This window comes from Lemur catta, chromosome 21, assembly GCF_020740605.2.
Source record: "Lemur catta isolate mLemCat1 chromosome 21, mLemCat1.pri, whole genome shotgun sequence".
NCBI lineage: Eukaryota > Metazoa > Chordata > Mammalia > Primates > Lemuridae > Lemur > Lemur catta.
In genome coordinates, this window is record NC_059148.1 from 26,488,864 (window position 1) to 26,511,302 (window position 22,439).

Below are 22,439 nucleotides of genomic sequence, written 5' to 3' on the forward strand. Positions count from 1 at the left end.
GGCCAATAAGCACAAGAAAAGAAGCCCAACATCTTTAACCATCACGAAAGTATAAACCAAACATATACATACACACGCATACCTATACATATATATACATCTATATTTAATTGAGTATAGATAGATCACATTCTGTATTAATTTATTCCAGGGCAACTAAAGGAATATTGGAAAATATTTATTTTCCAAGGGATATTGGGTCTGATAGGGTTGAGATCCACTGATCTAGCAGGTAGCACAAAGAGGATTCTCTGTGATCAGCATATGGCCTATTAGACAAGAGTCAGGTTTGGGGTTTTTTTTCCTCCTAAAAAAAAAAAAAGGTATAATTCAACAACAGATTCAGTCTCAAGGACTGCATGGAGAAAGCAGCAGCAAAATTATAATTTATTCTGCACTTTTGCTATCAACTTGTTCTTGATTTAGATGTTCTGTTTCTGGAAGTATATATAATTATACATTTGTGCCACATGTATCTGTCATTATGTTCTACAATGACGTATTTCACAATGTCTATGTGCCAGATAAGTGAATCTTACATCTTTAATGCCTGAACATTGAATTTAAACATTCTTTCATTGAAGATACTCCTCAACAAAAGATTCTGCCTCATTTGACTGGCCTTTTGTGGCTCAAGGCCATTGTGACAAATGTCAGTTTTATCATGCCATAACCAAATGATGCCCTCAGGCACACTGCGGTCTGTCACTGCTGGTCTCTCAACTAAATGGTCCCAGACTGATGAGCTTTATGGAGTTCTTGACTCTGCTTTTTATAGAAACTTATTTCTTTTCATGGGCTATTTAGTTATCGCTGCTCTTAATATTGGTGGCCTCAGGCAGTGCCTCCTACCTCTTTCTAATTTGCTGCATTCATACAAATGTTTCTTTTAACACCTACATTATTAGACATTTTTCATCTGTTGGGTGCTCATTCCATAGCCATGATCTTTTCAATTCTAAGTTTCAGAAGGCTATCTGCCTTCTGAAAGAAATGAACGTTTATTAGAAGGTTACAGGTGTATCTCAAGAGTAAAGGTGAAGGAGCAGGGAGGTGGCAGAACCAGGAAGTGGAAGCTCAGCAGAAACCAAAGTGGCCATTCTCTTAGTCTCTCTCACCTCTGCATCTCTTCGCCAGGCTGTTTCCTTCTTTAGCTTCTGCAGCCTACCCCCCTCGCTTCTCCATGAATGTGATGGTTACGTCAACTCAGTTCCAGGCACCTGCAGAGAACAAAGAGCTGCCTCTATCCCAGTGCCAAAACCAGTCTGGCCAGGTTCAGGTCAGGTTCCCACCTGTGGTCCAGGTCCCCACCTGTGGTCCAATCAACGATGGACAGAAGGATACAGTCACACAGTATAAAAATGGCTGCTGCACCACCTCTATGGGAAAGGACAGCCTCAAGGAAGAAGGTAATGATGAACTGGCTTAACAAGCAACAAAGAAACCAGATAATCAAAACTGTTTGAACTGTATCTAACAAAAAAATACGTAAGCTCTGCTGAGGGCCTGAGGTGCTCCTTTATGAAGTAAGAACATGATGTTTGGCCCCATTGTTTTGCGCGGTACATACTTTGACTTTTCTGAGGCCTTGGTTGTTTTCTCCCCATTTTTTAGCATTCAGATATAATTCAAGTACCATAAAATTTGCCCTTTTAAAATGTACAATTGAATGGCTTTTAGTATATTCACAGGTTCTGCAACTATCACCACTATTTCATTTCTAGAACATTTTCATTGACCCAAATGGAAACCTCATACTCATTAGCAGTCACTTCCCATTCCTCCTTTCCCCCAGCCCCTGGCAACCACTATCTACTTTCGGTTTTATGGATTTACCTATTCTGGACATTTCCTATAAATGGAGTCATACAATATGTGACCTGTGTCTAGCTTCTTTCACTCAGCATAGTATTTTCAAGGTTCATCCACGGTGTAACATGTATCAGTATTTTGTTTCTTTTTTTTTTTTTTTTTGAGACAGAGTGTTGCTTTGTTGCCCTGGCTAGAGTGAGTGCCGTGGCCTCATCCTAGCTCACAGCAACCTCAAACTCCTGGGCTTAAGCGATCCTACTGCCTCAGCCTCCCGAGTAGCTGGGACTACAGGCATGCACCACCATGCCCAGCTAATATTTTCTATATATATTTTAGTTGGTCAGATAATTTATTTCTATTTTTAGTAGAGGCGGGCGTCTCGCTGTTGCTCAGGCTGGTCTCGAACTCCTGACCTTGAGTGATCCACCCGCCTTGGCCTCCCAGAGTGCTAGCATTTCGTTTCTTTTTGTGGCTGAATAAAATTCCATCATATGGATAGATCACATTTTGTTTGTTTATTCATTAGCTGATGGACATTTATTTTCACTTTTTGGCTATTAGGAATGCTGCTATGAACATTCATGTACAAGTTTTTGCATGTTAATTCTCTCGGTTTAGACCTAGGAGCGGAATTGCTGGGTCCTAAGGTAACTCTGTGTTTAACATTTGGAAGAACTGCCCAACTGTTTTCCAAAGTGGCTGCACCATTTTACATTCTCACCAGTAATGTGTTAGGGTTTCAGTTTCTCCACATCCTTAACATCTTTTTGACTGTCCATCTTTTTTATTATAGTGATTCTGATTTGCATTTCCCTAACAACTAATGATATTGAGCATCATTTCATTTGCTTAGTGATCACATGTGTATCTTCTTTAGAGAAGTATTTATTCAAATACTTTTGCCCATTTTTAAATTGTGTTGTCATTCATTGATGAATTGTAAGAGTTGTTAAGATATTCAAGATACTAGACCTTTATCAGATATATGCTTTTTGAATATTTTTCTCATTCTATGGGTTTTTTTCATTTCCTTGGTGGTTCTTTAGGAGAACAAAAGTTTAAAATTTTGATGAGGCAGTCCAATTTATCTATTTTTTTCTTTCATTTCCTGCACTTTAGGTTGTCAAAAATAAAAACCATTGCCTCATCCAAGGTCACAAAGATTTGCACCTATGTTTTCATCAAAGAGATTTATAGTTTTAGCTCTTATATGTAGGTCTTTAATCCATTTTGAGTTTTTTTTAATATGTGGCAGGAGGTAGGAGTTCAACTTCATTCTTTTGCTCAAGGACATCCAGTTGTTCCAACACCATTTGTTGAAGACTATTCTTTCCTCACTGAATTGTCTTGGTATCTTTATTAAAATCCTGTTTCTTTTAAAACTACATTCCCAGCTGGGCGCGGTGGCTCATGCCTGTAATCCTAGCACTCTGGGAGGCCGAGGCAGGAGGATTGCTCAAGGTTAGGAGTTCGAGACCAGCCTGAGCAAGAGCAAGACCCTGTCTCTACAAAAAATAGAAAGAAATTATCGGGACAACTAAAAATATATATAGAAAAAAAATTAGCTGGGCATGGTGGCGCATGCCTGTAGTCCCAGCTACTAGGGAGGCTGAGGCAAAAGGATTGCTTAAGCCCAGGAGTTTGAGGTTGCTGTGAGCTAGGCTGATGCCACGGCACTCTAGCTTGGGCAACAGAGTGAGACTGTCTCAAAAAAAAAAAAAAAAAAGAATATAAATGAAATAACTTCCTTTTCCTAATCATTTTTCAGAATCAGCTTCTCTGGTTGTAACAATATTAACAATTTGTTACAAATAGTAACAGTATGTTATTAACTAGCAATTTATAAAAATGTGTATTTCTACATTCTTCTTAACTGACTTCATTCCAAAACTCAGGTAAATCACTTAAATTAGGGATCTGTAAGGTTGAGATGAACTTGTTACTATGAGATAAGTATTAATGAGGATTAGAAATGTGTTTTGATTCTTAAGGAAAAGCATTTTTAAGTCCCCTTCCAATGAAGATTTAGCAACTAGGTTTTCCTTTTCTATACAGAATTTAAGCCCTCCCAACTGCACCAAGCTCCATTTTGACAAAGACTTTGTTCACCTCTGTATCTGCACAAGTACCCATCAGTGGACATCATCTACTTTAAGTACTTGCTGAAGCAGGCCCTAGCCATGGGCATGTGTCATGGCCTCCTCACTAGACCTCTCAACTCCAAGGCCAAGGGGCCACCGGCAGCTTCAAATTAGTTCCCAAGCACAAGAGGAAAATCCAGCCCAGGAGGACGGCTGCCTTGGTGGCCCCCAGAACTCGGGAGGCCGAGGAGAAGGGCCCCAAGAAACCAAGTGAGGCAAAGAAGGAACCCTTCCAGCTTGGAGAGGTGGAAAAGCCAGCCAAGAAGCCTGGAGAGGTGACAAAGCCACCTCTCAAACCAGGTACAGCCAAGCATCAGGCCAAGGGCACCAAGGCAAAACTGGGTGAGGCTAGGAAGGCTCCCTCAAAGCCAGACAAGACCACAGGCCCCTTCCAGTACCAGCGGGCTCAGTGGAAAGTCAAAGGTCAAAGGCAGTAGAAATGGCTGAGGAGATGCCAACGCCCACAGGAAAACCAAAGCTAAGAGTAAGAGTTTAAAACCCACATCCAGCAAGGTCGAGAATGGGACCATTTCCCCAACCAGAAAGATGGTGGCCAAGGTCCCTAAAGGGGCAGCTGCCCAGGGGTCTAGGGAGGGACAAAACACCAAGGCAGCTTCTTCTTAAGGGTAGTGGGTCCAAGACAGCACCTGAATACCTGGCCAGGAAGACAGAGGCCCCCATCAACCACAGAGCAGATGAGTACATTTTTGTCAAATGAATAAATTAAACCCCACCACCTTTTCTCAGGACCATTTTGGACTGGAGATGGTAGCATCTCTGTTCCTCCCTCTAACTTAACAATTCCATTTCTAGAAGCAGATGCTGCCTGCTTTCTGCATATTTTATTATTCACCTTTTTATATTTGGAAAAATGAGTTGGTGTAGCTTAGGAATCTTACATCCAGGAAATGAACTAAAAATGTATCAAAGATTATGCATAGGATCCACAAACTAAGAAGCAATCAAATGAGAGCAGTTAGGGAAATCATGGCATATTCTCCAGAAGAAACAGTCCATGGACTAAAAATTGTCGTTATGAAGAGCCTGCAGTAACATGGAAAACAAGTAGTGTGGATCAGAAAATAAAAAGCACCACCACTGACTATGGTTACAAACTAAAAATGTATGCCAATTACCTGCTAGAATTTAAACCACATGAAAATGGGGTATTTTGCTTATTCTGTTCAGTGGACAGTACCTGGCATATGGAATACGCTTATTAATATGTTTGAATGGAATAGTGAAACTGTTAGGGTGGTGAGCTAATGTAGAGCTAGTGCATGCTGGTTTGAAAAAAATTTCTCCAGACAAAGAGCCTGTAATCCTAACAGTCTGGGAGGCTGAGGCGGGAGGATTGCTTGAGGTTAGGAGCTTGAGACCAGCCTAAGAAAGAGCGAGACCCCATCTCTACTAAAAATAGAAAAAATTAGCCAGGCGTGGTGGTGCGCACCTGTAGGCCCAGCTACTCAGGAGGCTGAGGCAGGAGGATCGCTTGAGCCCAGGATTTTGAGGTTACAAGGGTCTGTCTCAAAAAAAAAAAAAAAAAAAAAAAGATTAGGATAGAAGGATGAAGTTTATTTTACTTTCCCAAGAGTGGGAAGGGGCCAAATACAAGAAAGAAAATGGAAAAGTGTGTTGGCCTAGAAAACCTGCTACTCAGAGCTTTTTATTTGGAAATGTAAAAAAAAGGATGAAAGATGACTTATGGTTCTAGTCAAATTACCAGGGTGTTGTGAATTGCTGTATCCGCTCCTTCTCTTCTTACCTGCAAGCAGATAACAGCATGATGTGTGAGACTGATGCATCCTTTTCTTTGCTTTGGTGATAGGGAGCAGGAATGGCTGTTAGATAGCTTGTCAGCAACCTTGCCTCAAGATATGATTTTGGGCTGGGTTTGACGTCTGGAGTTTGTCCCCCCTGCTGTCATCCAGGGGCTTCTCAGGAACTACTCCAGGCTATAGAAACAGATGCTAAAAAGCAGTTTTGGTCAATAGGTCTAGCAACTAAAAAAAATTGACATGTCCTTTTGTCTGCTGGGCTCCTCTGAGATGTTGGGAAAACAGAGCTCAGCAGGGTACCTGTTAGCTAGGTGGAGAGGGAGAGAGAGAGCAGAGAGCTGATTTATTTCGCTTACAAGATCCACCGTCCTTTCAAAACTAAATACAAAATTCACCTGTGAAAACATATCTGAAGGGAATGAACAAATATACATGTAGAAAATTGTGTTCCAAGAGGTGGAACTATGGGTGTTCCTTTCCTGGGCTGCAACTAAGGAAGCATTTGAGTTAGAGTAGGAATGTGGCCAGGCTTCAGTTCCAAGCGGGACATTTTACAGGGTATGTGGCTTTAGCCCAGGGTTCCTAAGATACCCGATATTTGAGACTTTTCCCCCAGAAATTGAGAAAGCAGCGCCGCCCCAGCTCCCCCCACTGGAGCCTGCACTCCTAAGGGGTAGCTGTTCTCCACAGACCTCAAGGCCTCTGAGAAGGTCCCTAGTCCTCTTAGGCCCCCTAAGGGGGTCACTCGTTACCCCCAACCCGAACTCAGCCCCCTCTCGAGGAGGTCACTCTCTCCTGGCTGGCCCCATCTTCCTCAGAGGGCCCCTTGTTCTTCCCAGCCCTCCTGAGGGGATCACCGAGGGATCATTCATCCTCTAGGAGCAGGTCCCTCCTCCCCGCGTCCCAGGCCCCAGGGCCCGCGCCGCCCCCTTCCGGGCCCTCCCCCGCGCCGCCCGGCCGCCTGGGCGGGGCTCCGCGCCGGGGCCAGGAGGCGGCTCGGGCAGCGGGACCCGCAGAGCGGAGGCCGGCGGCGCCATGGCGGGCTGCTGCGAAGTGCTGCGGCCCTTCCTGTTCGAGTACGACACGCCGCGCATCGTGCTCATCCGCAGCCGTAAAGTGGGGCTCATGAACCGCGCGGTGCAGCTGCTCATCCTGGCCTACGTCATCGGGTGAGCGCGGCCGGCGCGGGGGCGGCCGGTGGCCCGGGCAGCCCTCGGGTCCGCGGTGCGCCTGCTCGTCCGGGCTCGGTCACCGGCAGAGCCCCACGGGCGCCCTCCAGGTGGAGTCCGAGGGTGGCGACCCGAGGCCGGAGACACAGCCTTCCCGGGCTTCCCGCACTGGCGGACCCGCTCCTCCGTGCCGGGGCCCCGGGGACGGGAGGCTGCTTCGATGCTGTTTTAAAGCAAAGCCTGGCTGGACCTTCACCCTGCTTTTCCCGTGTGACCTTGCGAGTGGCTCCATGATGCCCCTTGGCTGTGGGGGCTTTTCCCTGAATGTCTCAATCTTCGCCCTTCACTTCGCATTTTGTTGATCTGCTGACAAAACCAAGGCTTGGGATTTGCATTTGGTTCCTTCTGGGTCTGTGGCTTCTGGTCCTTTCCCTTGAGCACTAAGTGGTAACCCGAGATGGTAGAGAGGTCACGCTTCCAAAAGTATTTAGGGCTCACTTCCTTTGTTTTGTGGGATTGTCGGAGATTTTTATGGTGCCTGCCTTAGCCGAGTCATTCCCCAGGCTGCGGCCTTATGCTGTACATGCCCTGCCACCCTCGGGCCTTACTTAGTGCATCATTGTACTCGAAAGCACCAGTTACAGTTGAGTTCCCACCTGAAAGAGGAGGTGGGAATTGCCTTGCCAACTGGAACCCCTTTAAACACCACCTGGGGTGTTATGGTGTCTACAGCTGTTGGGCTGACAGATGTTTCATCAGGCTTGTTTCCTTTTCTTAAAAGGCCTAGGGCAGTGGTCCGGAAACTGCACATCGGAACCATTTGGGAATCTTTAAAAAAAATTCTGATTGCTGCCTCCCATCTGCAGACCTTCTGATTCAATTGCTATTGAGTATAACCAACTCTCCAAATGATTCTGATGTTCAGCAAGGTTTGGGAACCAGTGACCTAGTATCCCAAACTTACAGGATCATGGAAGACTCATGTGAAGGATCGTTTAAAAGTAACAGACCCCTCCTACCTTGTGGCAGCGTTTGGAATTTATTAACACTGCCCAGGGGAATTCACGTGATGGGGCAGGTTTGGTTTCCAACATTTATCAGCATCAGCAGTAGGTACTGATAGTATTCAAGAAGATGGCTTTCCAGGTGTGGACTCAACATCAGAACCACCTGGCCCACACCCAGATTTGGAGTCATTAAGTCTCAGGCTTGACATGGCACCAATCCTACCAACTGGTCACCCTACAGTGACTGTGATACACTCTTTAAATTTTGAGGCCTGCTACTAAGCTGGTTCATATCCCTGGTTAGACCCGAAGCATTTAGGGTCAAGAGCTCTCATGCAGCTTTTTGCTCTTGGCTTTTGCTTCTTATGGGAGGATCAGTTCACATCTACCTTAGGGTACCTGTAAAATTCTGGGCTGCAGACAGTATGTAACTGGGTGTACCATATGGCAGCCACTGGTCACATGTGGCCACTGAATACTTTAACTGTTCCTACTCCAAATGGAGGTGTGCTTTAACTGTGAAATACACACCAGATTTCACAGACAGTATAAAAAGATTAAACTATGACATCAGTACATTTTTTTAATTGGTAACATGTTAAAATATTTGGATATATTGGGTTACACAGAATATATCATTAAAATTAATTTTTCCTATTTCTTTTTACTTTTTAACATGGCTACTAAAATTTTTAAATTACATGTGTGGCTTGCAGCATATTACTGTTGGGAAGCACAGTTCTGTAGGGCTCCTTATGGAGCATTCTCTACCTCAATCATGAGATTTTTAAAGCAGAATATGCTTTTGCTTTTATTTATCTTGCTATAATCAAAACCGACCAAAGCCTTTGTTTAAAAAAAGCCGCATCTCTTTTTTTTTTTTTTTTTTTGAGACAGAGTCTCACTCTGTTCACCGGGCTAGAGTGAGTGCCGTGGCGTCAGCCTAGCTCACAGCAACCTCAAACTCCTGGGCTCAAGCAATCCAACTGCCTCAGCCTCCCGAGTAGCTGGGACTACAGGCATGCACCACCATGCCCGGCTAATTTTTCTATATATATTTTTAGCTACCCATATAATTTCTTTCTATTTTTAGTAGAGACGGGGGTCTCACTCTTGCTCAGGCTGGTCTTGAACTCCTGAGCTCAAACAATCCTCCCACCTCGGCCTCCCAGAGTGCTGGGATTACAGGCGTGAGCCACCGCACCTGGCCAGCCTCATCTCTTAACTTCCTGATTCAATTCGTTTTGGTGAAATTATGGTCTCTTCTCCCTTAGTGATCTACAGTAACCCTTCCTCAAAAAAAGACTGAACATGCAATTCCCAGTTATCTAATTCTGTTATTAGTCAGTCACATATTGAGGAAGTAGTTAATTGCGTGATAATGATTGGAATGAAATCATGTAACTCTAAATTAAGAAACTCACTGTACTTGGGGAGTACATGGGCCTTCCTGCCCTAAGCTTCTATGTGTCAGAATAACAGTAGTGTTAGAAAAATAATAGTGGCCTTCCTGCCTTAAGCTTCTGTGTGTCAGACTGGAATTAAATGGAATTATACTGCAGCTGAATTCCTAGAAGCCCTGAAGAAGAGGACTTGTCAGGAGCAAACTTCATCTCTAAGATGGGCAATGAATTTGGGGACTGCTCGGGTCAAACAAACCCATAAATAAGTAACCAAAACTAGTGAATTTCTGAAGTCTTAACATCTAGGACTTACAAGAAGAAGTGGATCCTAGCATTTCTTGATTCTAGAAATAACAACAATAATAGTCTCTGGTAGATTTTTAACAACAGCTCAAGGTGGAGGAGTTCTGATTTGTAGTCCTGGCCAATTTCCAAGGTGTAAATACTCTCTCCTGGCCAGTTTCAGCCTACCAGTGATGATTCACAAACATTGTTCTAAGCTTTTGACATACATTAACTCATTTAACCTCACAAGAATCCTGTGAATTTCTATTATCATTCCCATCTTATAGATGGGAAGAACTGAGGCACAAAGAAGTTAAGCAACTTGGCCAGAGTTATGTCTAGTGAGGGGTGGAGCTGAGCCTGCTGGCTCCAGTTTGGGTTTTGGTGTCTTAACTACAATGTGCTAAGGCCTTTAGATTTTTAATTATTCCAACTGGTAGTAATATCCTTACTTCAGAGGAGAAGAGCATACATATGACCTAAATTCTTGAGGGAAAAGTAAAAAGCTACTATAAAAAGTTCCTTAAAAGGTAGGATTCTTTTTTCTAGACAGAGCATAGTGGGTAAGAGGAGGCTTCAGAGGCTTCTGGCTTGAGTTCAAATCCTGACTTTGCCATTCACTAGCTGTGTGACCTTGGGCAAGTCACTTACCCTCTCTGTGTCTGTTTCCTCTTCTGTAAAATGCAGATGATAACAATGATACCTGCCTTGTAAAATGGTCAGGATTAAATTGTTTATACACATAAAGAGCTTAGATCAGTGTCTGGCACCTAAACGCACTCAAATGGTAACTATTATTATCATAACTTTTATTTTCTCTTGATGATTCCCACCAGTCACAGGGGACTGAAAGTGCTCAAGTATCTAATAATAAAGACAGCATTCACTGAGCATTTTCTTTGTGCCAGTCGCTGTGCTAAGGGCTTTACCTGCATCATCTCATTTGTTTCCCACAAACCACCCTGTGGTTTAGGTGCTACTATCCCCATTTTGTAGAAGTGGAAATAGAGCCCCCAGAAGTTAAGTAGCTTTTGCAAAGTCACCTAATTAGTAAACATTGTACTTTCAGCCTCTGGCTACCAGAAGCTCCCTCGCATTAATTCAAATTCAGTGAATCCTAAATGGCAATCTAAGAGGCCTGTTTTATTTTATAGGTGGGTGTTTGTGTGGGAAAAGGGCTACCAGGAAATGGACTCTGTGGTCAGCTCAGTTACTACCAAGGTCAAAGGTGTGGCTGTGACCAACACTTCTAAACTTGGATTCCGGATCTGGGATGTGGCTGATTACGTGATACCACCTCAGGTATGTCTTCGACTGTGACTTCTGTCTAATGCTACTAATGCTGACACCTCTGGTTTGCGCCTTTCCCATTGCTGACTTTGCACACTTGATTAATGATTGACATGGCCAGAGTTCTAACATCGCTGATGCCCAGACTGGATTGTTTTAGTCTAAGAAAGCAGGGCAGCCAGATCTCTTTTTGGCTTAACAACTAACAGATCATATGGTTCCTTTAGCTAGGTGGCTAGCTAAAATACACGAAGCTTTCCAGATGGACATCTCCATGTGTCTCAAGCCCTGAAAGGTGAGAAAGCAAATCTCTTATATCCTGGGAAAAATTCAGGTAGAGATATCATCACCTTTCCACATTTTGAGTTTGCTTTATTGTCTTAAACCCCACAAGGTAAATCTTTTCAGATAGTGTAAAAACTTTAACCACAGTTAGAGACCCAAACTCAAACAAGAAGGAAAGAGACGTACCAGCCTAGGATCCCATCAGGAACAAAGGGAAGAAATTGCTTGACAGAGGCAGCATCCTAGTCTCCGGGCTGTTAATCTGCAAATCTCCAAATTAAATAAACATTGACTCTTTCGCCCTGGTAACAGCTACATGCCACAGGGCCAAACCCTGACGTACCTCTCCAGATGGCTTATGTGCTAGGGCGCCTAAGGTTACCAAACACAGATAAGCTGTGAACTCCTAACTTAGTGCTCTTGTCAAGGAAAGCAGGGACTTTAGAAACTGTCTTACTGGCCAGGTGCAGTGGCTCACACCTGTAATCCTAGCACTCTGGGAAGCCGAGGCGGGTGGATCGTTTGCGCTCTGGAGTTCAAGCCCAGCCTGAGCAAGAGCGAGACCCCATCTCTACTAAAAATAGAAAGAAATTATCTGGACAACTAAAAATATAGAGAGAAAAAATTAGCCGGGCATGGTGGTGCATGCCTGTAGTCCCAGCTACTCGGGAGGCTGAGGCAGGAGGATCGCTTGAGCCCAGGAGTTTGAGGTTGCTGTGAGCGAGGCTGATGCCACAATGCTCTAGCCTGGGCAACAGAGTGAGACTCTCTCTCAAAAAAAAAAAAAGAAACCCTTTCTTCAAGTGTGTCCATTTTCCCCCTGCTTTCTCCAGAGAAGGGGCTTTGGGGTGTCCAGAGAGGGGACAGAGCTAATGAGCCACAAAAGTCAACTGGAACAGGGGATTCGTAGCTGGCTGGAGGTGGGCAGTGCTGCGGGCGTGCACCCATCTCAGCAGAGAGACTGCTGCTCCCGCTGAGGCCTCGGCCTCGGCAGGTGCGCTCTGGGAATGTGAGGCTCCGCATGTTCACTGGACATGCAACGGGTACAGGGCCTATTTTTGCCCCTCAGTGGAAAGGAACACACAGCAACTCCACCTTCCGTAGCGGATCCAGGCTGGGGCTATGTGAGTTCCACAGGGGTTTGTTCTTGAGCTCTTACGTCTTTGTGTTTCTTTGTAGCTGGAACACAATCACCTGTGAGCATCTACTTGGCTCATCTCCAGACTGAAGTTCCCCTATATTTGAAGTAGATAAGAGATAGGAAACAAAAAGTAAACTGTACTGAAATTGTTCAAGTCTCGGGAGAGTCTTGGGAGCAGCCTTCTATAAACACCAAACAAGGAGTGTGTGTCTATTTGAATACCTGGGAATGTGACAGGTGGCAGCAGAGACTCTGGCCTCATGCACATCCTCATGCTTCATCTTTGTGGCCATTTCCTTGTCTCCCAACATGGTTTGTTCTAGGCCTTTCTTTGGAAGATGCCAGCTATTCTAGAGCTTCCACCACTTTGTCAGGCCTGGGGCTCCCATCACTGTCTCTTTTCTTCCTAGCAGTATGAAGTGCTGAAAACTTCAGGTGTCTCCTTTTAAAATACCAGCACCCATCCAGGCACAGGGGTGTGCACCTGTAGTCACAGCTATTCAAGAGGCTGAGGCAGGAGGATTGCTTGAGCCCAGGAGTTCAAGACCAGCCTGGGCCACATAGCAAGATCCCTGTCTCTAAAAGAGTAAATTAATAAATAAATAAAATGCCAGTGCCCAGTTCGGGGAGGCAGGCGTCCCACTAGAATCTTTTAAGACCTTTTCCTTTTATTCCTTATATTAGGAGGTCATTATTAACAGTTCTTCTGTCTCATCTGAGCAAATTGTTTTCCACAAACTCTAAATCAATGATTCGGCACTTTCTTACCTATGAGGAGAAAACAGAATATTTTCAGAGAGAGAAATGTCACCTGCTGACCCTGAGCGAGTCTGACTTTAGGGCTCTGCTTGACTCCGAGGGTGATACGACAGTGCTCTCTCCACCCTGCAGGAGGAAAACTCCCTCTTCATTATGACCAACATGATCATTACCATGAACCAGACCCAGGGTACCTGTCCTGAGGTAGGTGGCTCCCAGGCCTTACCCGCTCTCTCGGTGCCTGTCTGGCTGTGTGAGGGGCCAGCCACGTGGAGCTTGTTTTCACTTGTTCTTCTGTTTCCAGATTCCAGATAAGACCACTGTTTGTGAATCAGATGCCAATTGCACTGCTGGCTCCGCAGGCACCCATAGCAACGGTATGAGCCTACAGCCACCGCCACCAGAGGAGGGTGGCCCCCGACAAGATTGCCTCCCCTGTGGAGCTTCTCTCATAGAGAAATCTCAGGGATAAAGAAAAACCCCTAATTACTTCACATGCCTCTGGGTCAGCCTGGTGTTGAGATTGGGGCCCCAGGACCCTCTCTATACTCACCTCTGTTGTGTGAGCCCCCAAAACCATCCCACATCTTGCCTGGTTCTGTGGCTTGACATCACCCTGTCCATGAGTTGGCACTCAGGTGACTGTCTTCTTCCCCCGATTCCAATTCCTGGATGCTGCCTAAATCTTGGAATCGCACTAGCTTAAGATTGGCTGCATAGGATGCTATGGTGGGGCTCTCACCTTCTACCCCACAAAGGTGGAAAAGAGGAGACCCCCCTGGACCTGGGTCCTCCTTGCCCCTGTAGGAGTCTCGACGGGCAGATGCGTGCCTTTCGACGGGTCTGTGAAGACGTGTGAGGTGGCAGCCTGGTGCCCAGTGGAGGACGACAGACACGTGCCAAAGTGAGTCCTGCCTCTGGGAAGGAAATACCCGGTCTTGGCCTTGAGCGGAGGCGGCAGAAGAGTTAAGCCTGTGTGTTGTGGCTTTCCGTGTGCTCTTGGTGTCTGTGCAGTCAGGCTGCCCTAGGACAAGGGTTCTCAACCACAAAGCAGTCACCGTCAGTGGCGCGGTGGACCACAAGTGTTTGTCACTCATGATATGGGTGCAGATGACTCACTTGTAAGGACTTTGTCAGTTGCAAATAACTGACAGGAAACATTTCTCAGTGCCTTAGGCACATTTGTGCAAATACACCTAACACACACACACACATATGCGAGGCAGGGGGAGGTTTACTCAGTTAAGCCAAAAAGATCCAGCATGGCCAGAACTGGGGCTCAAGGGACAACACCACAGTCTCTGCTCCAAGCTGCCTCCGGTCAGCTCCATTTGCAGGACGCAAAATTCCAAAATCAAAAAAATCCAAAATCCAAAACACTTCTGGCATTAAGGATAAGGGACACTCAACCTGTATATGATTCCATTCGTATGCAATGTCCAGAACGGGCAAATCCAGAGACAGAAGGTAGATTAGTAGGTGCCAGGGCCTGGGGGGAAGGGAGAATGGGCAGTAAGTGCCCAGTGGGTAGCAGTTTCCTTTGGGGTGATGAAAATGTTCTGGAATTAGATAGAGGCAATGGTTGCACAACATTGTGAATGTACTAAATGCCTCTGCACTGTTCCCTTTAAAATGGTTAATTTTATGTTATGTGAATTTCATCTCAATTTTTTAAAAAAGATGAGTCAATCTTGAAGTATTACATATGAGGTACACAGATGTCGGGGTGCAGGGGGGAAGTTATAGTACAGGAAATGACAAAAAGGTAAAAGTTTGAAAAACCCTATTATAATCCAGGACTTTACAGCCCTGAGAGAAGTGCTTGATCAAGGCCTTACTTGGCAGCAGCAGGGACAGGCTCAGCTGTCCTCACTGTGTGGCCCTGTCATCGGCTTTGCTCCTGTCTCAATGCTGGGAAGGCGACTGATGCTGTTTATGGCTTCAAAGATCCCACCCGGATCAGGGGAGGCCTCCCCCACAGAAGGGTCAGCCCTACAGCGCTGCATTCGCCTGTAGAAATCCCCCAAAGAAATGAGGCCCCTCGGGGAGAGATTCAACTTGTATCATCAGCCAGGGGCTAGCGTGGCACTTCTGAGAAAAGGCAAGTGTGCCAGTAAGCGGGCACTTTTTGTGTGCTTTTCAGATGAGGTCAGGATCCAGCCTGTAGATGAAATTTAATTTTGCATTGACTTGTAAAACTAGATCTGTTGAACATTCATTGCCCCGAGAACACCAGAGTGAGGCAAGCCCCGAAACCCAGCACCTGCCACTAAGTCATTTTCAGTGAGGCCTCCACACTGGACCCTCCCTAGCCACCCCCCAGGTTCCTCTGTTCCTGATGCCTGGGGACAAAGGCCCTGCCCTTCCAGGAAAGGAAGAACCTGGAAGGCTTGGCTTAATCTCTTCTCTTGACCTAGTGTTTATGCAGAAAAGAGTAGAAAATGCTAGAGATGCTTCCTCTTCTTCTCAACTACATGCCATTGTAAGATACATATGTATAAGTTTTTTAAAATATTACACAGGTATGTGACTATATAGATATTTGTACTTTTATTAACAATACGTTATAATTTTTTTCAGACCTGCTTTTTTAAGGGCTGCAGAAAACTTCACTCTTTTGGTTAAAAACAACATCTGGTATCCCAAATTTAATTTCACCAAGTAAGTGTTGGCCAGGTGTGCGAGTGCGTCTATGTCTTGGAGAAACTTCTGGCTCTTCTCTGAGGTTTTCCTCGCTCTGATTTTCTGCTTGCTCCCGACTTCAGGAGGAATATCCTTCCCAACATCACCACTGCTTACCTCAAATCGTGCATTTATGATGCTAAAACAGATCCCTTCTGCCCCATATTCCGTCTCGGTGACATAGTGGAGAACGCAGGACACAGCTTCCAGGACATGGCTGTCGAGGTAGGTGCAGGCCCCGGCTTTCCCAGAATGACAGGACGTGTCTTGCACCAGAGCCAGCGCTGATGAGAGTCTTGCTGTCCCTGCGTCACTCCCAGGGGGGCATCATGGGCATCCAAGTCAATTGGAACTGCAACCTGGACAGAGCCGCTGCCCTCTGCCTGCCCAAGTACTCCTTCCGCCGCCTCGACACCCGGGACGTCGACCACAACGTGTCTCCTGGCTACAATTTTAGGTGGGCATGAGCTTGGGCCCCATCACTCGTGTGTAGTGCGGGGTGCTGGTGGCTGGTCACTCTCCAGTGGGGGCATCCAGCACTCAGGCAGCACCCCAACAGCAGGCTGCCCGTCCCCCATCTAAGGCGGGAAGGCCATGCCAGGGAAAGTGCTCCAAGGAGCATCTTGCCCCAGTGGCATCCCAGCCCAAGAGCCTTCCTTGCCCTTCCGTCGCAAGAAACGTGTTGAGACTATTTGCAGCGCAGCCAGGAGAGGCCGGCCACTTGAGCTGTCCAGGGCCAGCCTCCGCCATGACCTCCACTCGCTGTTTCGAGGTGCGGCTGATCCTGTGATCCTCTGGTCCAAAGGCCTCTGGGGCCCAGGAATTGGCTTCTCGAAGGCTGAGCCTACCCCAGAATCTCCAGAGGGGAGGGGAAACAGGTTTTTAGGCTCAAGAAAGGCCTTCGCTGGTGTCCTGCTGAAATCTGGTGTAACAGTTTCCTGGGCTGCTGTACCAGCACCACAAACTGGGTGGCTTGAAGCAGCAGGATTTTATCCTCTCACAGTTTTGGGGGCCAGAAATCTAAAATACAGGTGGCTGCAGGGCCACGCTCACCCTGCAGGGTCTAGGGTAGAATCCTTCCTTGTCTCTTCCAGTTTGTAGTGGCCAGAGGGGTCCCTTGGCTCGTAGATTCGTCACTCCAGTCTCTGCCTCTGTTACATGAAACCTCATCCCTCTGTGCTTGTCTGTATGTGTCTCCTCTTCCTATGAGGACGTCAGTCACTGGATTTAGGGCCCACCCTACTCCAGTATGACCTCATCTTAACTAATTGCATCTGCAAAGACCCTATTTCCAAATAAGGTCACATTCACAGGTTCCAGGTAGCTGTGAATCTGGGGGGACCCTGTTCAACCCTGCGCAGCTGGTAATCTGAGGAGAGGGCTGGGCCAGGGTCACATTTGCCGTTTCCTTGAGGCAGCAAAATCTGCAGCCACATCCATTTCCACAGGCCCTTTGCTAAATTTTTCACACACGTGGCCACTCTGAAAAATAGGCCCTGCAAGGCTGTTGGAGTCGGTCAGCAGCTCTATTGTGTTGCACTTGTCTCCCCCTAGCGGTGATGCACGGCATCAGATACAAATGGGAGAGTAAGAAATTTCGGAAAAGGCAGGATCTGCTGTCCTTTTGAATCGTGTGGCTCACTGAGAGCAGGGCAGACATTGTTGGCATTTTCCCCTAGCAGTTACATCTGTGTTGCTGCATCTCGACCACAGTTCTCATAGAAACCACTGTGGAAACCTCAAGCTTGGGGCAGGACCTAGGAACAGAGAGAAGCTGATGGAGCCCTCAGGGCACCCACCCACCTGACCTTGGCCAGCATCAGGCCCCACCGAGTCTCCCAGACCTGGATCGTGATGTGGAAGTTGTGGGCCCGACGGATCGTGGCCTAGGGTGTAGGCGCAGGCTCCTGCTAGATCCCCATAGAACACAGGCCATGGTACCATGTCTCGGTGATTCTCCCCCCACCATCTGCTGCTATATATATTTTTTTCTTTTCTATTTTCGAGACAGGGTCTCACTCTGTTGCCCGGGCTAGAGCGCAGTGGCGTCATCAGAGCTCACAGCAACCTCAAAATCCTGGGCTCCAGCGATCCTCCTGCCTCAGCTTTCTGTGTAGCTGAGACTATAAGCACACACCACCACGCCCAGCTAATTTTTCTATTTTTTGTAGAGACAGAGTCTTATTTTTGCTCAGGCTGGTCTTGATCGCCTGACCTCAAGTGATCCTCCCGACTCAGCCTCCCAAAGTTGCTATATATGTTTTTAAATAGCTTTACTGATACAATTCATATGCCATACAATTCACCCATTTCAAGTGCAGATTTCAGTAGTTTCCAGTATATTCACAGGTAAGTACAACCTTCATCACAGCTGATTTCAGAACATTTTTGTTACCTCAAAAAGAAACCTTGTACCCTTTAGCTATCAGCCTCTATCGTCCCAGCCACTAATAACCACCCATGTACTTTCTGTCTCTATGGATTTGCCAATTCTGGGCATTTCATATAAAGGGAATCATATACTATGTGGCCTCTTTTACTCAGCATCATGTTTTCAAGGTTCATCCATGTTGTAGCATTTATCAGTACTTCATCTCTTTTTATGGCCAAATAATATTCCGTTGTATGGAAAGAGCACATTTTGTTTATCCATTCATTCATTAATGGTTTAAAAAAAAGGCCAGGTGTGGTGGCTCACACCTGTAATCCCAGCACTTTGGGAGGCTGAGGTAGGAGGATCACCTGAGGCCAGGAGTTCCCTGGGCAACATAGCAAGACCTTGTCTCTACAAGAAATTTTTTAAAAAATTAGCCAGGTGTGGTGGTATGCACCTGTAGTCCTAACTACTTGGGAGGCTGAGGCAGGAGGATTACCAGAGCCCAGGAGTTTGAGGTTATGGTGAGCTATGACTGCACTACTATACTCCAGGCTGGGTGACAGAGCAAGACCCTGTCTCTTAAAAAAAAAAAAAAACAATTCAGGGCTGGTGCTGTGAGTTTCTCAGCTGGTTGAGTCCCCCACCTGCAGCACTGGCTGGCCACATGCTCACTGTTAGGGACCAGGGTCCCTTTGAGGGAGAAGGTGGCTCAGCCATATCAGGAAGGACATTCAGAGCAAGAGGGTAGAGCTTCTGCCGTCTTGTAGGAGAGGACAGCGATGCTGGGGGCGGGCTTCACTGTGTCCCTCCACCCCGTGGGCTCACATCAGCCAGGAGAGAGGCCCTGAGGTGCTCCGGTGTCTGCTCAGCAGGTAGAGCAGACCGTTAGCCAGGGCCAGCTCTGCAAGGGACATCCTCTCCCAGGACCCAGGATCCTGTGCCATTTCCCTCTAATCTGCCCTCTTCTCCCCAGGTTTGCCAAGTACTACAGTGACTTCGCTGGCAACGAGCAGCGCACACTCATCAAGGCATACGGCATCCGCTTCGACATCATTGTGTTCGGAAAGGTAGTTTGCTGCTGGCTCCCCGCTGCCAGCCCTTGTTCACACCCAGCAGGGACAAGGGGCCTCTCCCTACCCCAGCAGAAACTTACCTTCTTTTTCTCCTGTCTTCGCAGGCTGGGAAATTTGACATCATCCCTACCATGATCAACATCGGCTCCGGCCTGGCGCTGTTGGGGGTGGTGAGTGGTGCAGGCCCTTCCCTTCACCCTGCTGGGCCGGGGCGTCCTCAGCAGCAGTCAGCTCAGTGAGGGGAGACCCTGCTTGGCGTCCTGGACCCTGAACTTGTGTCTAGACTTGACCCTGTAGGCTGCTTTCCCTTGGCCCCACCCCTCCTCCACCTTCCCTTCCCAAGACTGGGCCCCTTGGGACGATGGCGGAGCCTTTCCTTTCCAGTGGAAGATTCCAGGCTGTGTGGGAAGGGGCACACACACAGAGTAATGGGGCTAAAAGCATCCCGGCTCATTCTTTCTCACCCTGTGCTACATTCAGGCGACAGTGCTGTGTGATGTCATAGTCCTCTACTGCATGAAGAAAAGATACTACTATCGGGAGAAGAAGTATAAATATGTGGAAGATTACGAGCAGGTAGGCCCCTCCTGTTCTCCCGGCAGGCAGGCTGCCCGAGCACCTTACCTGCCTCTTGTCCCAGGGGTGAAAGAACCCTGGGCCCTGGGCCTGTCTGGGGAGGCCCTGGTACGAAGGCTGGCGCTATTCCGGCGCGTCGTCCACTGTGGCAGCCATGCCGTTCTCAGCATCCGCTCTCCTCTAGACCACCGTTCTAGTGTTTACTTCATACTTGTCTTCAGGCGGACTCGCTCTTCAAAACCTAGCCTTGTTTCAGTCAGTGACATCTCTAGTCATGGTAATGGATATTATGACAAAATTTATATCCACACACGACTTAAACTGACCTTGTATAAAAGGAAGGGTTGGGTCCCATGCCTAGGACCCACCTGAGTGCCCCCAGCTGTGAAGGACTGTCCAGAAGGCTCAGGGAAGATACCTCACTGTGGACCCCGGGCTTGCCTGGGGGCAGTGCATGCTGGGTGTGCACTTACCTGCTCACCGTTCCCTGCAGGGTCTTGCTAGTGAGTGACGGACCAGTGATGCCTACCCCACACCTGGGCTCCCCACGGCCCCATCGAAGCACAGTGAGGAGGAGGGGGAAACGGCTGCCACATCACCCCAGAGAAGGTTCTGGACTCCGACTCATTCTCCACAAGTACTCAGGGTTGCCCAGCAGCCCCTGGGTTTTGTGTTTCGGGTTTGTTTGCCCACTCAGCACAGTAGGTTACCAGTCCGTTCTTGGCTGGGTCAACTCTGCTGTCCCTGCAGCCTGGGGTCATCGGGGTGAGCGCTGGCCTGGGGGCAGTGACACTGCTGTCGCTTCCAGGGCTGGGGCCTGCCCCAGGGCATCGGGGGCTGGCCATCCTTGGAAGTTCCTGTCTGCAGTTCCCTGCGGGACAGGCCCAACCCTCCCGGCCATGGCAACTCTGGTCAAGCACTTTATGGGGAAGGGAAGCCACCTGGTGTGGTCAGGAGACTTTCAGCACGCCAGGCTGCCATCCCTCTCCCCACAACCAGGGACTGTGTCCTTGAGGTCATGAGGTAGAGTTAGGTGACTGAGGACCAAACATTAAAACATGATTTTTTTCCTTAATCCTTGCCTATGTTGTCTCAGAGCACGTGCTAGAACTTTTCCTTCCTAACCTTTTACTACAACCAATAAATCTGATTATTGTCTGGCTCACTGTGCTGAGAAAAGGTCCCTGAAACAGTCTATTACTGGAGTTTACTCATTTTCCCCCCACTTATTTTAAAAGCCTAAGAATTTTAATCTTCATTAGGTTGTGTTCCTGTAGAGTTTACATGATTTTTTTCCTAGCGACATCTTACCTGTGCTTACATTTTCACATAAAATGATAACACTACTATAGGTCACACAATTTTAGGTAACATGGCAAGTGGCTTATCCTTTCTCCTCCCTATTTGCTTCCTAAAGTCTCCAGCCAAAAGCAGCACCGCCTATACCTAGCGCACCACAGGTGTGAAGTGCTCAGGAAGCTATTTCCAGCTGCGACTTCACACTGACTTAATTCTGCATCAGGTGTTCAGAATCCCCCTAAAGGAAGCAGTTTGCCCCCCCAACACTCCTTTGCCATAAATTCCCTTCCAAGTACTGAGGAGAATGATTATTTTAGAAGTGCTCTGCAGCTGCTGGGTAAATGACCAAACTGGGCTTTTCTTGGTTTTGGAAAAAAACTTTACCAAATCCCTCAGATGAAGATTTGGTTCATGCTGCCTTTTAAAAATGTGCTTGTGGCCAGGTACAGTGGCTCATGCCTGTAATCCCAGGACTGTGGGAGGCCGAGGCAGGAGGATCACTTGAGCTCAGGAGTTTGAGACCAGCCTGTGCAAGAGCGAGACCCCGTCTCTACCAAAAACAGAAAAAACTTGCTGGCTGTAGTGGCGCATGCCTGTAGTCCGAGCTTCTCGGGAGGCCGAGGAAGGAGGATCGCTTGAGCCCGGGAGTTTGAGATGGCAGGGAGCTATGATGATGCCATGGCACTCTAGCCCGGGTGATAGAGCGAGACTCTATCTCAAAAAATAAATAAATAAAATAAAAACATGCTCACTTGAGCACATGGATCAAATGGAGCTAGAATTTTTAGGCATAGTGATATGGTCTGAATGTGTCCCCCAAAAGTCATGCATTGGAAACTTAATCCTCAGTGCAGCTGTATTGGGAGGTGACTGAGTCCTTGGGGCTCTGCCCTCCCGAGTGGGACCTGCGCCCTTATAACAGGGCCTGGCAGAGGGAGTTCATCCCCATTTTGCCCTTTCACCCTCCACCACGTGAGGACACAGTGTTCCTCCCCTCCAGAGGATGCAGCACCAAGGTGTCCTGTTGCAAGCAGAGGACAGCCCTCATCAGACACCCAACCTGCTGGCACCTTGATCTTGAACTCCCAGCCTCTAGAACTGTGAGAAATAAATTTCTGTTCTTTATAAATTGCCCAGTCTCGGGTATTCTGTTACAGCAGAATGGACAAAATGGACTAACACAAATGGTTTATTATTAATATCCTGCAGGCTAAGGAGTGATAGTTACTGGCTGTCTTCTGGAGCGGGGGACACTTTGGCCTCCTCTTTTCTAAAATGGAATGCAAAGGCCAGCTGGGCTGTGAGGGGACACTACTTATTTTACTCACCAGAGTCATCTTGCATCAGCTACACCCCTACTCC

General features: G+C 47.2%; 1 protein-coding gene and 2 long non-coding RNA genes across 3 annotated transcripts; 1 reads left to right on the forward strand and 2 right to left on the reverse strand.

Moving 5' to 3' along the window:
• Positions 1 to 162: 162 nt before the first annotated feature.
• LOC123626092 lies at positions 163 to 6,679 on the reverse strand. Its single transcript, XR_006730732.1, has 3 exons — positions 5,719 to 6,679; positions 1,119 to 1,220; positions 163 to 307 (listed from the first exon to the last, which is right to left on the reverse strand). It is a non-coding gene; the product is annotated as an uncharacterized LOC123626092 (long non-coding RNA).
• Positions 6,680 to 6,688: 9 nt separating this feature from the next.
• On the forward strand, positions 6,689 to 20,853 carry P2RX4 (purinergic receptor P2X 4). The gene is made up of 12 exons (XM_045534893.1): positions 6,689 to 6,900; positions 10,750 to 10,897; positions 13,203 to 13,274; positions 13,375 to 13,447; positions 13,878 to 13,974; positions 15,651 to 15,731; positions 15,836 to 15,977; positions 16,073 to 16,209; positions 19,103 to 19,196; positions 19,307 to 19,372; positions 19,683 to 19,778; positions 20,272 to 20,853. Exons 1-12 carry the CDS (start codon positions 6,767 to 6,769, stop codon positions 20,287 to 20,289), a joined length of 1,158 nt encoding a protein of 385 aa, XP_045390849.1. The 5' UTR covers positions 6,689 to 6,766; the 3' UTR covers positions 20,290 to 20,853.
• On the reverse strand, positions 15,601 to 21,542 carry LOC123626095. Its single transcript, XR_006730737.1, has 2 exons — positions 19,283 to 21,542; positions 15,601 to 17,509 (listed from the first exon to the last, which is right to left on the reverse strand). It is a non-coding gene; the product is annotated as an uncharacterized LOC123626095 (long non-coding RNA).
• Between the last annotated feature and the right edge of the window lie 897 nt (positions 21,543 to 22,439).